We start from the raw sequence: 16,662 nt of genomic DNA on the forward strand, positions 1-16,662 counted from the left end.
CGATTTTCTGTTGATTTTTCCAATGACTCAGAATTTTTTCCAAGTTTCTTTTCCCCCTTTTCCCTATTGTACAAACATTGAAAGGTGAGGAAGAAGAAGAAATTTAACTGAGGAAAATTGAAAGGGGTGAGCATAAAAAAGTTATATTCTGCTCTTATCAGTTTATATACGCTTTCTGATTTAATCACTTTGAGTAGATTGATATTTAATTTTTACAGTTTTTACGAGGCAAACATTCAAAAGAGGCATACCTTTGAAAGTTAGTAGAAGTAATTGAGCAGTTTAAAAATAAGCAAGTGTTTTTTTAAAGATTCCAGTGTTTTAAGTAGCATTTAGAGGAAAAGATAACAAACGAATTGGCGTCACCATTGTATCTCGGAATTTCATAACGTTATGAAATCCAGTTTTATGCGAATTGAAGACAAAGTTTACTTGAATTTTAAAGATAAGGAGTTATAAAAAATGGTTTCTTGTGTTCATATTGTGAAATCTTTAACGAAAAACTGCGAATGAAAAGTTTCAAGACAACCTCGGTATTTTGTAAGCCCAGATCTTGGATGAAACTTTCCAGATAGGATGCGAATAGCCTATCTATCCAACCTCTGAAAATTCTAGAATCAGCATGCTAGTTTCAGCCGAGTTATATCAAATTCAGTATCGAAAATCGCCGTTTTTGCCCTGAAAGTGTGGTTTTGGTACTGAAACTGGAACAATTCTGCTGAAACTGGCGAGCGTATTTTAAAATTTTCAGAGATGAAACCGGAACACACCTTTCAAAGCAGAAACCGTAATTCCCCTAATTAGCCAGTACCCCATATCTTAACTTCAACTTTAAACAACTCTCTTCTACAACCTGTAGCCAACTTGTTCTGTTTATAGTACATCCTTCAATAACATGTTGATTCACTTTCCCTTATTGATATTGCTGATTGCTGTTTACGACTGTAAATATTTTTAGTGCTCATATTTTCTTCCTGAGTCGAATCAACCAACCCTCCTGCCTTCACATTGCCAGTAAACTGTACTGTTTGCGACATTTACCGAAATTTCGAAGAGTATACAGTTATTTTCCTTTCCTCGTATCACTATCAGTCAGTTGATGTCTTCTTAGTTTTCCTGCCACGATGCGAATAGTGACGGAAAAGTTTATTATCAATAAAATGACTGATGCAATTCAAACAAAACCGTGTCACTTTTGAGTTACTTTTAATTTAAAATTCACAAATTTGTACATAGTAGAATCTGGTAAACTGAATGTTTGAAAAGCAAAGTAAAGTGAGGCTAACACAGGGAAGAATATAAATGAAATGAAAAAAGTTTGAAAATAAATTAAAACTACAACAAACATTTTGAAAACAAATCTACTCATAATCGCTCTCAGCTCCAGGGAATTTCGGGTCCTGAAATATTTCTATATTTTCATTAAACTTTAGTTCCAACTCACAGTCTCTCCAAAGTAAGATCCATCGTCTGGTTGAATTGGAGTCATTGGCATTGGAACGGGACTGTCCTGTAAATTAATAGGTTTCAAAAAAAAAGAAAATTGGAAAAGTAACAAACCGCATAATAGTAATCTTCAGTTTCGATTGCATCTGCAATTGTCGAGTACAGCGCATGGCGTCGTGGTCCGCGAGACATACTAAAACTCAAAGAATTATAAATTTGAATATCAGCTTCAAAATCCTTACTTCAAGTTAGTCGGTGGTTCAACTTCTCTCGATACCAGGTCATCTTCAGAAAGATCAGACTTATCGCTTTCAGTAACATGACGAACTCGAAATTGTGGAACTGGAATACTGTATTCCACATATTCAACTGCCGACTCAGCTTCATCGTCTTCGTGCTCTATGAATAAACTTTTTTGAAAAAAAAAACACTTGCAACGGGTCGGGCCGATCTTTTTTTTTTATTTTGAGCCCAGGATCGGCCCGACCGGTCTAGACCCGGGATTTCAATATTTTTAACCTGTCTTCTCGAAAAATTTTCGTGGTCCATTTAGAAAAAAATGGACAAACTTCCTGCCGAACAAAAAGTTCAAGAAGGGAGTGTCATTAAAAAAAATACAAATGTTTTTCACAAAAAAAATTCGAACTTGAAAAACCCAGATTTTTCAAGTATTAAAAAACGACAAACCATCCGAAGCTTCAACTTGAATCGATGGAATCTTTGCTTCGATAGATCTCTTTTTCATCTGAAGGGAATCTCTCTTCAAATATTGACCTGATGATCGTCTGGAACTGATTGGAGTTGGACCGTCGACTGTTATCTAAAAAGAATCATTGCTCACAGTTAATTTTTAAAAAGTCATACCATAGGCAAACTATTTTTCTTTTCAACTGTAATATGTTCTGTCGATCCACCTCCTCCTGTATCACTTCCACTTCCTCCAAATGATCCTCTCTTGTATTTTCCAGTCACAAATTTGCTCAGTTTCTTATTCATTTCAAGCATTAAATTCATTTGCTCCTTCTGAGAAAAAAAACATTGCTATGAAAAATTCGATTGTTTACTTACATGTCTTGAATCCATATTTTTCATTTTGTGCTCTAACTCTCTCAACTCTTCTTTCAAACTGAATTCCATTTGTGTCAAATGTGCCACTCTGTGTAGAATGGCATCAGTTCTTTCAGCAGTTCGATGAATCCGTTCGTCATTTGAACTCAAATTCTTTTTCTCAGTTTCTCGTTTCATATCTTCCACACTTTCCTCTTCGAATGTGTGCACTTTTTCCATTTCATCCGGAGAAAGGAATAATTCTGAATACTTTTCAGTTTTAACTTTCGAATTTGAATTATTTTTCAACTCACTCAAACTCTGATCGAATAAATTCTTTCTCTCAAACATTCGACTACTGTATTTGATCAATTTGAAGACCCAAATGATATGATAAATGATAGTGAATGGAGGTGGCAACCATGGAGTTGATTCATATTCCATCACTTGTCCATATCGTTCGAAAAGGAAAATTTCACGAGTGGATTCAATGTGCTTCTCAAAAATATATGTGCATCCGGCAACCATTACATTCATCAGAAGAACATTTGTGGCCAACATGAATACGGTAAGTCCGACTGGAGCAATCCAGTATCCCGGCACACAGGTCTCATCTGGAAGAACCGATTGACTTTTTTTATAAACAATAAAACAACTCACGAGTCACATTCAACATGCTAATTGGGATATTTTCATCTTCATGAGTATGCCAGATCTCGTCTCCACATGTATCGATTTCAGCAGCATAAACTTCTCCGTAAAGCATAAAATATGGTTGAAGGAAGATATTTCTGACGAGAATCCAATGCCAATCTTCATAAGGATATGTTATACTTTGTCGAAGTAGTCCGAATGAATAGAGGGTGATAAAGACCAGAACACACAGAGGTATCATTGATGGGATCTAAATAATTATTAATGGTTCTTAGAAGGGTTTTGAATATAACAAACCATTTCTGCAACAATATTGATATAGGGACCCAATCCTTGTAGCACTGATAAGTAGTCAACCAATTTGAGAGACCATATCACAGAGTTGCAAATTATCAGAATTCTTCCAAGGGTTCTTAAACAAAGCATTATAATTTTTGAAAATTCTCTCCAATTTTTTTTTTACTTTGTAGTAGGACTCAATCGAATGAAATATGCAATTAAATAAGTTATTAATCCAAATGCCAACAGCCCATTTCGATATTGGAAGAAGAAGACCCGTAGTTGTTTGAGAACAGGTTTACTGGTATCCATCATTATAGTTGATACAACTTTCCGACCTATTTCCAGTGTCCAAACGAAGATATATGCAAAAACGTACCACTCAGACCAACTTGCAATTCTAGAAAAAAGAAACTTTCAGTTTCTCAGAAAGCTACAAAGTTTCGAATCACCTCTGAGTTTTAACCAACAGGTTGTAAGTGAGCAAAATTAAAAAGAGAACGAACGCGAAGAACCAAAGCCAGTATGTAGTGATTGGAGCTTTGTAGAACTCCATGATCTTCTTTTTCCATGACAATGGACGTTGCTGAAAAAAAGTTGTTCTCATATTTCAGTTTTTCAACAAATTACCATAAGCACATGAACGGTTTCGTTGCGAGAAGAAGAGAATTCTCGAGAGGATTTCTGTCTTGGGTCTGTTTCCATTTCTTCACTTGGATCCATGTACATATCGTCATGGTTCACTGCAATCGCAACGGATCCACGTTTACCAGTTCGATTGATATCTGAAAAAGGAAAGTAGGGGTTCCTCAATTTGGTTTGCTGTAAGACCTGTAATAGAAGGGCCCCACACTGTCAAGTTTGAGCTCAATTATCTCGATTCCTGTAAAAAATTGCAAACATGTGTCAACTGATAAAATGTTTCTGATGTTATGGTAAACAGTTCATCAGTTGATAGCATATTTCTATCTTTGACAGGAACTGAGAAAAATTGGCTCAACGTTGAAAGTTAAATGTAATTGTGTTCCATTATCGATCACTTACACATTTCCGTTGCTTTCTTCTGCTCTTGCTCATCATCATCGTCAGATGGCTCAATTGTCAAACATGCCGGCGGTTTGATCACATTTTTCTTTGATTTTTTAATCGACATTGTCCTAGCCCGACTTCTACCCGCAATTGGAGGAGCAACCACTATTCGGTTGATTCCCATATCGTTTTTCTTTTTCTCAGAAAAGTTCAATTTGTCTCGAACCAACTGGAATTTCAATTGGTTCTTTTTTCAAAATGATACAAATTCAGAACATACTCTTTGAATACTCAATGGCTGATCTGCTCCCAAACTCTGAGCTCTATTTTTCGCTCCATCTTCATCAGACTCATCAGAATCTGAATCACTATCCGAGGAAGTTTCGGTTTCTTCGGCACTGTTCATTTCAGAATCGGACATTTCTTCATCATGCTCAGCGGCTGTTTTTGGTTGGAGCATCAACTGCTCTTTCGTCTTGAATCCAAGCAAGAAAATGAGTGGCGGAACTGCCAAACAAGCCAAAACTTTTGAGTTCTGATTGTTTTTCATTAGAAGACCTCCTTGCCAGAGATCAGATAAAAGCATTTGGCAACTAAAACAAGATAATCTGTTTCAGGGTGAAAGAGATTTCGAAAATTTTACCATGGATGTGCCAAAAACTTTCGATGTCCATTTTTTGCAGCTAACGAGAGACAAGTTTCATCTCCCCAGTTGTTCAATTCACAAGTCAATAAACGGAGAGTCTGGTCACGACTGTGTTTGGTACAGTACTCGAGAACTTCTACTGCCAAATCGGAAAATTCGCTATAAATGGACATTTGGGAACTATACAAAGCAATGAAATAACCCACTCGCTGAATTCTGTGAAATCCTGACTCATACCGATTTCTCCTGTTGCCAACGAAGCAGTTCTAGCAAGTGACATGTATAGGCGACTGGCAACAAGTGACTGAAAACCAAATCTATAGAATCACTTGGGTTCAAGCGAGGAGGTCAGAAAGCGCGCCCCAGCAAACTCCTAGGCCAGAAGAAATTTAATAATTTTAAAGTGGACGCGGGTTTGATCTAGATCATGATCTATTTCTTCAAAATCAACTGGTTGCAAGGCGCGCTTTTTCGCTCTTCATTTAAAATTGTGGAACTCAGTCAACGAAATTCGGCAGCGAATTTAGAATTTTTCCTAAATTTACTGGGGCGCGCTTTCTGACCCCCTCGCTTGAATCCAAGTGATAGAATGAAAATAATAATTTGACCTACTTTAGCCATTCCTTCTTCTCCATGGGTCCACATCAGTTTTGCCATTTTTTGCCTTTTCGTCAACACAGCCCATATCATTAAATCACTGTAGGGATAACGGAATGTAAAGTCCATGTTCGCTTCTTCTTCCAAATTTGAAAATTCTTCCTCTGAATTTGTAATATGAAACAAATTTCTTCAAATGATCAGTTTAACTTACCATCATCTGAATCTCTTCGTTTTCCTCCACCACCGAAAAGTGAAATAATGGAGTTTCTTGCATTATTAATCAAACTGATTTGCATTGAAGACATTCGTTCTCGTCCAGCATCTCCAGATGGTCCGATGACGTCGTCTCTACCACCATTACTATTATCCACACGTTTTCCGAATTGTTTCCGATTATTGAACAAAAAGTATTGATTTTTGAACTCCTCTTTTGTATAGTTTGATTTGTAAAGGTTTCCCATCAAATCTTCGACCAGTCTTCCAACTTCTAACAACTTAATACGATGCTTTGAATCCACCAATAAATTGGTTCTCAACGTATTCTGTGGTCCTTTTTCTGTATTATAAAGATGTTCCAATCTTCCATAAGTCAAAAATTTCTGCATTGAGACTCCATTTTCCAAAAGTAGATGAACAAAGTCAATACGATCATTTGAGAGAGCTTCAATCATCGCATTATGCAAGTCTTGAGTCGTCCATTCTGTTCCATTTGCAAATATTTCAGTTCGTGCAATATCTGCTCTATTCCAAGCGAGTGCCAATTGAAGTTGCTCTGGAGGTGACAAATTCTGGCCTTTTAGAAGACATGACATGATTGCATGATCCAAATCTTCACGTGAGGATTCGCCGAATCGGAAGATGGTCATCTGAAAGTAAGTAGTTGACAGATACAGTGATGTTCGGAACAGAATTCGGAATTCCCGAAATTCCGAAAAAAAAAGTTTAAAATGAAATTCCGGAATATTTCTGGAAGATATTTTTCGCAATGAAATTCTGACCGGAGAGCTTCCGGAAATTGAGCTTTTTGGACTACGATATGTCAAAAGAATAAAGTTTCTTTGCGGGTATAGGGCGAAATTATAATACTTCAGATTTTTTTTTCGCATTTTCGAAACCTATTCGTCAAGTTTTTCTTTTGTGCGGAAACTGGGATTCCGAAAACTTGAAGTTTTCGACACTCAAAAAAAGAATTCCAGAAAGGCCATTCCGAACATCCCTGGATAGATGTTGATTCCTGAAACATACCAATGATTTGTTCGTAGTGCATTCCACAATCTGCTTGATCATTTTTTGCGCAGTTTTTGGATCGTATCCAAATACTCGTCGAATAATATTAACCAATTGATTTCTAATGTTATCTGATAGGAAGCTAAAGAAACATAAATTGAAACTGAAAGCATAAAATAACTAAAAAAAAACTCACCCATTCTGAGAAACCGTCTGATGAGCAAAAGCGAGAATATCAGCTGCTCTTCCACTTCCATCACAAACGATTACAGGGATTCGAGGGATTCTAAGAACAAAGAATAGAAGGCATTTGAAGAGAAGAAGTCTTACGTTGTCACATAATCATGAACCATTTTAATAGTGAATGCGCCTCCTTCTAATACGACACAAATCAGTGGGATTGCACTTCTTTTCTTGTCGCCTTGAGCCAAATATGTCTCCAAACGTTTCCGTAGGATAATTTCAGCACCATATCTGAAAAATTTATTTTTGAATCTAGGACTTGACTAAAAATATCTACCGATTAACAGTTCCGTTATCGGAAAACAAGAAGTATGAATGATTATCATTGAGTTCTTTCAATCTTGTATTGTTGAATACATTCGTTGCATAGGTTACTGTAGAATCTTTTCCAGAAAATCGATTTCTTTGTTTCAACATTCCCCATGATGCGATTCCGATCGCTACGTGTTGTTTCTTTGCCGCATGATGATTTCCTTGATCTGAAATGTCCCCCCAATGACTTCTAAAGGCTATTCGTCTTCAATTTTCTAACCATGCAGTGCAGAATCCAAATGTCTAACAACGCCTTCATCCAACCCAGAAGTTATAATCCAAGCGTCTGTTGACTTTGCAATCTTCATGATTCCTTTTCGGAACGTCCGTGCCAATTTTGGTTGCAGACTGCAAATTCTCTTATCATCATAATTTTCCAGGCTCCCTCTTTTCTTTTGCTTCCATTCTCTGATATCATTTTCTCGATCAAATTTTATCATAGAAAACCAACACCACCTAGAAGAGAATTGTGGCATTCCTGATGACGTCAAAAAAATGTAACTTATCAGTTTTTGGAGGAGAAAGTTTTTAGGGAAAAATCACTTGGAAACGGAAAAGATTATCATCTTATTTCGTATTCGGTAGGTGTTTAAGAATTAGTCCAGAACGAAAGATCATGTTCAGTGATTTAAGAACCCAGTTTTTACTTTTTTTTTATTTTCATTCAATTAAAGTACTGAAAAATACAATATGCAAAATCGTATTTTTCAGTTGATTCTCGTTCATTTGGTTTAATTTCAGGAGGTTGGAGCTCGGCTGTCAAGTGACCAATCACTTTGAAAATTTTGGAGGATGGGAAACAGAACTAGATTAAAGACTTTGGGTTTACAAAATTTCGAAAATGCCTAGTTTTTCAGTTGTTTAACGATTTCTGAAAGAACCAGTTTGTTTTCAAAATCAAAAACCGGAAATCAACTGAAAGATACGTTTTTGTGTATCTTATTGACCGGTTCTGTATAATTGTTGACTCACTCGAATTTGGTCAGTCCTCCATTAATTGTGATGATCAATTTCGGCGGTCTTAACTTCCACACTTTCATCATTAAATGCACAATATCTCTTGGATCTGTATCAAAACTGACACGAGCGTATTGAGCATGATGAGCAGTTCCTAAAATCAAAATTCATAATTTTAAATCTTTTTTTTTGAAAACTCTAAACCTTCGAAGACAATATTTCCATAAGAATCGGTTGGCATAACTTCTGTGTGAGTTTGAATTGACCAACGACCAGGAGCCAAGTTGACCTGAATTAACTTTTTCCTGGTATAAGTTCTTAAATTAATGGAAGGAATGTTCAACTTTCTATTTATAGAAAGTATATAAATATAAACTCTTACCTCATTTCCATCACCATCTGCATCGGTTGTATCGACTTCTTGAATTCCAGGAAGTGTTAAATGATTCAATGGATGTCCTTTTCCTTGACTTCTCTCGATAACTTCATCCGAATGTTTCGATTTGTCTTTTCCACATCCACATCGTTCCGAGAATCTTTGAGATGGGACAAAGTAGGAACATTGTCTCATTTTCAGACGACATTCTATCCAGTTTTTCCCTTTCTGATAATTTATATAAATTCAAAGTCGTATAGGTTTTCAGATAGCTTACCAAAGAACCGGCTCTTGTTGCATGTCCAGAATGACTTGTTGTAGAATTTCCTCTCTGTAAAAATTTTTATCTGAAGAAGAACTATGTTTCTGATACCTTTCGTCCAGAAATATCTGCCAAGTGGAGCATATCCTTCCAATCAAACTTCTGAACATGTCGAGGTGCAGAGTTCAGCGGAGCGGATCCATCAGCTGGAATATCAAATTGAGAGAAGTAAACGAGAAGTAGTTTTATAGTTTTAGCTTTCGAATATTTTAATAATCAACTCACCACTACTACTTCTTTGCTTCTTTCTTCTTCTCTTTCTCTGCGTCTCTCTTTCGACCTCATTCTCTTCTACAGTAACACTGTTAGCTTTGAGACTGTCTGCCACTGCTTTCTTAAAATTTCAGAATTTTTAAAGGTTGCAGAACTCTATAACGACTCACATGGATGGCAGGAACTATACTTCCACGTTTTCTGTCCATTCAACTCAAACTAGCTCTTCAATCGTAGATCAACCCTTGTTTTTTCGTTTTGGTGTTTCCCTAAATACTATTTTCCCATTTAATGTAAAACCTGTAATAGAAGGGCCCCCTTGAAAGGTAGCAAAAAGTGGTTAACGGAAAAAATGTTTTTGATATTATGATAAACATTTTGCCAGTTGATAACATTTTGATATCTTTTACAGGAACGGAGATATTTGGGCTCAACGTTCATAGTTAGGAGTTGCCTTCTATTGAGATGCTTAAGGTATTTATTATTGAAAAAGTATTCCATTAAATCAATTTAAAACCCAGGAAAATAAAAGTGGTTAGTAAAATTTTGGTATGCTATAAAAGTCAAAAAGTAGAGACATCGATGACAGTTGAAACATGAAAAATGGGTGAAGATGACTGTGATAAGAGGTAACAGAAAAGCGGGAGAGTGCACACGTAGCGGGCAGTTTTAATCAGAAGAAGAACTAGATGGCGACTAAACACATTTTTGTCGATGATCATTATTAATAAGGAGTCGGAAGAAAAGTGAAGAATAAAAAAGAATCGAGTGGAAAAGAGACCAAGTTTAGGGTGGAAAAAAAGAATTGGGAGAGGGAAATAGCAGAGTACACACTTTTTGATTTCTATTGATAAAATGTAGTGGAAAGATATATTAAAGCCGAAGTCACACATCTTCACATCAAGCAAGTAGCAATATGCGATCGTTAAATGATGGAACTATATCAATTACGGTTTTAATTATTTTCTATTATATCTCTGCTGTCCGCTTGCAACTTCTAATCAGAAGTTGAAAGAGCTCTGCCTTTGGACTGATATTGGCCAGGTTCTGGTCGAAAGTTGCCCGAAAACGGCTGTATAGCGGGCCATGGTCAGATTTTTGTCGGAATTGGAAATCTGAAATATTACTAGGTCGGAATTTGTCGGCTTCATTAGTGGTCTCATCCGGAATCTGACCAACTTCCGAGTAGAAGTTACCAGCAACGCTCGAGTTTTGAACACGGAATAAATACTCATCCCCTGAAAATTTTAGTTTTTGGTATCAATCGAATCAGTTTGTCGATTGTCGTGTACAACATTAACTTCTTCTTAGAGATAAGTCTGAAAATTGATCTTGAAAATTGTATTTGAAATTTTTATTCTTTAGAATATTGTCATTTCGCACCCAAGTTTTAGTTTTATTTCAGGTAGTTTCTGAGGAAGTCACAATGTCAGAAACTATTATCCTTATTCCTTCCTTTCCTAGTAATTTCTTATATTGTTCCATTTTTACATTCCTGGGATTTTAAGTGCTTCAAAAATTATATCTAATCTTGACGTCTTGCTCTTGCACTAATCTCTGTATTGTGATATCTCTTTTATGTCTAATTCCAAAATAATGTTGAACAATTCAACGTCTCACGTGTTTCTTTTCATTCTAATCTCCTCCGATTTCTTATACTCACAAATCCATTTTGTTTCCAATCCCTTCCATTTCCCCTCATTCTTTTTCCAATTTCTTCAAAGTTCTTTCCTACGATGCTCTCGAATCCAACGAGCCTGTAAGTCTTCTAAAAATGGAAATTTTGAATAAAGAAAATTCAAAATGTTCAGTTACCTGGACGAACTTCTCAATGAGATGAGTCAACTTTCGGAGAGTTCAATGGATTTCAAGAATACTCGAATTCTATTGTCCAGAGAAATTTCGAGAGTTTTCGAAGAAATGACTCGAAACGACACTGGATCAAAGCAGAAAAGATATGGATCAGAAGATCGCAGAACTGAATTCTTCTCGGTAAGAATAAGATTTCAAATTTTATTCCGTTCTTTAAAACTCCATTTTCAGCCCCAAATTGTTCATCCATCACCAAGTGTTCAATCACCATACACACCATATTCATCGTTTCAATCTTTATACACGCCTTCTGTTCTCAAGTCTTCAAATCCATTTGTAACCCCAATGAAACATGGAAGAATCAACTCTCCAGAGCAATTTCTGGGTGATTGGACTCGTGGAAATGCTTCGTTGAATGGAAGCGAATCACCATATGTTCTTCAGACAAAGATCTACATTCCAGAGGCACCGGCCAGAGAGAATGCACAGAAACCGTCAGTTGTTTCTCCAACGTTTCCTATAAATATTAGTGTTCAGAAGATACAACTACGTTGGTCGCATCCTTGGTCCATCTGGATCATCAGCTCGACAAATTGAAAGTCAATACGATGTGACTCTTTTGATTCGTGGAGCTGGTTCAATGAAAGATGCTCGAACTGAGGCAGAATTGAAAGGAAGAAAGAAGTACGAGCATCTGAATGAACGACTTCATGTTCTTCTGATTGCAAGAAACAATGACAAACAGAAGTAAGTGATTCTTATTCCAATTCAGTTCAATTCAGTTCAATCATTCCAGATGTGAACAAATTCTGGACAAAGCAGCAGAGAAGATTGAAAGTCTGCTGGTTCCTGTGCATGATGATTATAAGAAAGATCAACTGGTCCGTTATGCAATTATGAATGGAACATATGAAATGAGAAGTGACAAGAAGATGGAGTCAGCTGGTAGAGGAAGACGTTCCGTTCAATACAATCAAACTCATAATTAAAGATAAATCCTATTTTATTTGGGCACTCATGATAAAGTATTTTGATTTAATTTTCTTTTTCTTTATTGTATTCAAACACACTTCAAGTTTTTTCACACAAAAACAATGACTTCCTCTAAAAACAAAAAATTCCTGTGTCCTCTCCACCCATTTTCCTCTTTTTCCAAGTTGTGGCTTCTTTTTTCCTAATGAGGAAGTCATAGTGAATATTGCTTTACACTCATCTTAATGCAAAAAGGTGTAGGAGTAACAAAATGATAAAGAATGAAGAATTGGTATAAAAGGACAGAAGAGACAAGAGGAAGGTACGATTCAATGCGAACCAACTAAGCCAACCTGCCCACCAGGACCACCAGGACCACCAGGACAGCCAGGAGCTCCAGGACAACCAGGTGCACCAGGACCAAGAGGAGAAGACAACACAGCTACATACGCTCCAATTCACTGCCCACCTCCTGTTCTCGATTGCATCCAATGCCCACAAGGACCAGCCGGACCAGCCGGACCAACAGGACCACCCGGACCAGCTGGACCATCAGGACAACCAGGATTCCCAGGACAACGCGGAAATGACGGATTCCCAGGAGCTCCAGGGGCACCAGGAGACAATGGACAGCCAGGAGCTCCAGGACAAGACGGATTCCCTGGACAACCAGGAGCTGACGGACAACGTGGAGCTGGTACTCCAGGAGCCCAAGGAGCTCCAGGAAATGCTGGACCAGCTGGACCAGCAGGACAACCAGGATTCCCAGGACAAGACGGAGCTCCAGAACAAGCTGGACCAGCTGGGCAGGATGGATACCCAGGAAACAATGGATCTGATGGACAACCAGGATCTCCAGGAGGACCAGGACTCCCAGGAAACGATGCTGCTTACTGTACCTGCCCACCAAGATCTGCCGTTTTCCTTTCTCGTCATTAATCATTTTATCATTTGTATTCACAATTCCTACTTTACAAATAAAGTTATACAGGAAAATTTCGAATTTTGTACAATTTAATAAAAACGGTTTTTTCTGTAATAACTTTTTTTCCTATGCGCTTAATTTATTTTGGCAATACATATGAATGGCCGTCTAATAATGCTTCGTCGATTGGATTTCCTTGGGAAGTTCTTGCATTTTTTCTCAATGTTCCGTTTATTTTCGACGAATCATTTGAAGATATTCATACTGCATTGCTTCTTTTATTCGCCCTGATACAAAGCGCCTTTCTGTGCAACCTTTTCGCTTTTATTCAATTCAATTTTGACTGTGTAAGTTATTTTAATGTTATGAGGTTCGAATTTTTGTATTTGTGACACAACCTCATAAATATATAAGAACAAAGTACATTCTGAAATGTTGAGTGTAAATAACCAATACATTTTCAGGGTATACGATATGCAAGAGCAATGGTTTTCTTTTATACATTTTATGTTTTCCAACGATCTCTTCGTGGCGAAACAATCCTCATACCCAAACTACCTTTGAGAATACATTGGAAATCAATCACTCTAATCACAATATTCTTCTTCTCAACTGGATATTTCATATTCCCATACACGGTAAGTTTTCCTTTATTTTATCGTTTAATATGTGTTTTTATTTTCAGACAAACCTCCTGATGTATCAACATTTCTACGTTTACTGCCTGTGTATCGAAACATCTATTTGGTATTTCACAAAAGAGTTTCGAATGTTTCCACGTCATCCAAGATCTAACTACTTTCTTTTTTTGAGAGCCTATAACCTTACTGCGCACCGGATTTGAATGATTTCTCGTTCATTCTGAACTACCATTTTATTGTTTTCAACCCGACCCTAATCTAAAACTTTCCCAATCATCCTTTTTCAAATATTGTCTGGCAATGTGTTTTCTTTTTACCTTCTTCCAGATTAATAAATCCATCGAAGTTATTTTTATACATAAGTAAAAAAATAAAGTAAATGCACCAATGAATAATCTGTCGTTTTCTTTTCCTTTAGCTTAGTCGTATTGTATTCCTTATTTTGTACAAAATGGTGTTGTCTTTTTATTTCAGAAAGGCAAGTGTTACATGTAACGAATATTTATTTTGTAGATCAAAACTATTCTTATTTAGAAAAGGCGCGAGCTTCAGATTCATATTTTTCTACTTGAATGTTTCAATTCTTCTTTTCTTTTTTTAATAATACTTGTTGTTTTCAGCTTCGAATTTGAAAGGATAGTAGAATAAAATGGAGTTTCATTGAGCGACGGAGAGAAGGACAGGGAAAAACCAGAAAAAGTGGTGGGAAATCAGCAAAAATATGAAGAAAAAGGAAAAAAATGGACGAGCGAAAAGATATACATTGGTCCTTCAGCGATAAATTTGAAGACGGAATCGTGGAATGGGACGATTATCAGTGTGTTCGAACTCTCCTTCGACCACTTATCTGAAAAAAGGATTTCAAGGTAAAATTCCAGTTTTACAAAGATTTTCTTACTCAATCGACACCCAATCCATTCCCTTAATCTTTTTGATATCCTCCAATGTACACATTCCTTTTCCTCGAACCACATTTTGCATTGTTGCTTGTAGCTTATCATTTCCTTTTAATCTTTTCCGGATCACATAGTAGTCAAATTTTTGATTCTTGGAGTTCCCTTTTGATTCTCGGAGTTCCAGATACTCCTTGCGCACAGCCTCCCTCAGAAATGATCCACCGTAATGCTTGTCCATTTTCCGAATATCGTCTGCCAGAACAGTTGATCCTCGACTCGCATATTCACTGACCTTGTTGATCATCTGGTGAAGTGGCGATCCAAGTCTTGCGATTTCTTCTCCTTTCTCCGTGACGGTCGCAATGTAGGAGACGCTATAAGTGCTCTGTAGGTTCGGGGAGAAACCTAAATGGTTAGCAGCCACTTTTACGAGTGTGTTGAAATCACCAATAACTGAGTTTTCAGTGATGACAACTGGAACTTGTGAACCGCGACGGTGGAAGGATTGCTTTGAGAAGAAACGCGAAACCATATGACTGAAATATTCCGGGCTCAATTCAAAGGCATCCACGAGATTAATGGTTCTATTGTGACGTCAATTCCAGCGATTCAAGAGTCGTTCTTTCATTCCTTCGAAGACCAACGGAAAATTTTTGGACAGGAAATATAGCAGGGATTGAATCGCAATGACCGATGCAGCCTTATAAGGAAATCGATTGTATGATGGACTGAGCAAATCGAAAGCATATGTTAACAGTGGACCAAGAAGAAAGGAGAGAATCCCCACTATGGCTGTGATTCTCCATCCGTATCCTCTGCCAATGTTAATTGCTCCGAACGCTGAAAATTGATTTTTGCCGATCTGTTTTTCATAATTTTTACTCACTCAATCCGATTCCTGCTCCCATGCTATTCAATCCCACACCGTAGAAGGCCAATCCAAAAACGTTGATGATGAACGGCATGGAGACGAAGTGATGCAGTTTTGGAATCATCACCGTGCTTGGTGATGATTCCAGAACGAGGGTCCAGTATGGGGTCTTTACTTGTTGACCATTCACATGTGATTGCAATTTTCTTTGCTCGTTTTCCAGATCTTGCATCAGTACCAGCGAGAAAAACCCAATCATCAAATTCCAGAAGGTGAAATTTCTGGGTTCCGGTTACAAGATGGCGAAAGCTTTTTGGAAGAAGCTCATTTTGACGATTGTGAAAAGTGATTATTGTAAATTCAAAAAAATAGCACCGGTGAACACACAAGCAAACAAGTAAACAAGGGGGCGGAGCGATCCGCCCCTTTTCGCAAAGGCGCCGCGCAGTTTTTCGGCGGTATTTTAGCGTCGCCGTTTTTCGGTAATTTTTCACCGAGTTTCTTCCGAATTCAAGGAAATTCGTCGATTTTGTGAAGGAATATATAACTTTGTTTGAATAAAAACTGAGAAACACAATTGAGAAACAATATTCTTCGATTCAGGGTAAAAATGAAAAGATCAAGACCAGGTGACGTATCGAAGGAGACAATGATGGAAAGAAGAGGTAGAAAAGCTTCGATATCATATAAATAAATAAATTACCACTGCAAACTTTTTGTTTAGTCTGAAGTTTCCAAGTGTTTATCTTGAAGAAATCTTTTGAAGCCAAGCCAGAACCTGAAAAACTCGATCGGAGAAGTATTTAGAGTTATTTGTCGACTAACCGCAGATTATTCATCACTTCTTCATAGTTGTGATACAAGAAGACGATTTTTCATATTAGATGATAGATTAATCAGAAGAAAATCGATGAATTTTTTTGAATTCGGAAGAAATTCGGTGAAAAATTACCGAAAAACGGCGACGCTAAAATACCGCCGAAAAACTGCGCGGCGCCTTTGCGAAAAGGGGCGGATCGCTCCGCCCCCTTGTTTACTTGTTTGTTTGTGTATTCACCGATGCTATTTTTTTGAATTGACAATATTCTCATTATGATACTGTTGAAATCACTCATTATTTGATCTGTTTTTTGGCTCGAAATCGTATGCGGTCTTTGCGAGAGCGAATTGTTGGAAATGTCGGTGGAGTCGGTG

The 16,662-nt window shown here is 37.2% G+C and overlaps 5 protein-coding genes across 5 annotated transcripts; 3 read left to right on the plus strand and 2 right to left on the minus strand.

Moving 5' to 3' along the window:
- Positions 1-1,361: 1,361 nt before the first annotated feature.
- Cbr-gtl-1 lies at positions 1,362-9,560 on the minus strand (the record flags this gene model as incomplete). The annotated part of the gene is made up of 29 exons (XM_045235600.1): positions 1,362-1,400; positions 1,445-1,510; positions 1,561-1,639; positions 1,689-1,856; positions 2,127-2,266; positions 2,311-2,469; positions 2,515-3,107; positions 3,154-3,397; positions 3,445-3,559; positions 3,611-3,826; positions 3,879-4,012; positions 4,057-4,211; positions 4,471-4,684; positions 4,736-5,048; positions 5,099-5,260; positions 5,308-5,405; positions 5,714-5,862; positions 5,913-6,567; positions 6,914-7,070; positions 7,125-7,214; positions 7,259-7,402; positions 7,449-7,650; positions 7,704-7,831; positions 8,456-8,594; positions 8,645-9,044; positions 9,094-9,147; positions 9,190-9,284; positions 9,364-9,472; positions 9,522-9,560. 29 exons carry the CDS (start codon positions 9,558-9,560, stop codon positions 1,362-1,364), a joined length of 5,256 nt encoding a protein of 1,751 aa, XP_045093085.1.
- A 1,527-nt stretch (positions 9,561-11,087) lies between these two features.
- On the plus strand, positions 11,088-12,152 carry CBG06045 (the record flags this gene model as incomplete). Its single annotated transcript, XM_002633264.1, has 5 exons — positions 11,088-11,110; positions 11,163-11,343; positions 11,395-11,657; positions 11,701-11,910; positions 11,960-12,152. 5 exons carry the CDS (start codon positions 11,088-11,090, stop codon positions 12,150-12,152), a joined length of 870 nt encoding a protein of 289 aa, XP_002633310.1.
- Positions 12,153-12,380: 228 nt separating this feature from the next.
- Positions 12,381-13,074, plus strand: CBG06046 (the record flags this gene model as incomplete). Its single annotated transcript, XM_002633265.2, has 2 exons — positions 12,381-12,392; positions 12,442-13,074. 2 exons carry the CDS (start codon positions 12,381-12,383, stop codon positions 13,072-13,074), a joined length of 645 nt encoding a protein of 214 aa, XP_002633311.2.
- A 471-nt stretch (positions 13,075-13,545) lies between these two features.
- CBG06047 lies at positions 13,546-13,904 on the plus strand (the record flags this gene model as incomplete). The annotated part of the gene is made up of 2 exons (XM_002633266.2): positions 13,546-13,698; positions 13,746-13,904. The coding sequence occupies 2 exons, from the start codon at positions 13,546-13,548 to the stop codon at positions 13,902-13,904; spliced, it is 312 nt and encodes a 103-aa protein (XP_002633312.2).
- Positions 13,905-15,192: 1,288 nt separating this feature from the next.
- CBG26319 lies at positions 15,193-15,700 on the minus strand (the record flags this gene model as incomplete). Its single annotated transcript, XM_045235601.1, has 2 exons — positions 15,193-15,437; positions 15,484-15,700. 2 exons carry the CDS (start codon positions 15,698-15,700, stop codon positions 15,193-15,195), a joined length of 462 nt encoding a protein of 153 aa, XP_045098489.1.
- Between the last annotated feature and the right edge of the window lie 962 nt (positions 15,701-16,662).

This window comes from Caenorhabditis briggsae, assembly GCF_000004555.2.
Source record: "Caenorhabditis briggsae complete genome, chrIV, whole genome shotgun sequence".
In the NCBI taxonomy this organism is placed as follows: domain Eukaryota; kingdom Metazoa; phylum Nematoda; class Chromadorea; order Rhabditida; family Rhabditidae; genus Caenorhabditis; species Caenorhabditis briggsae.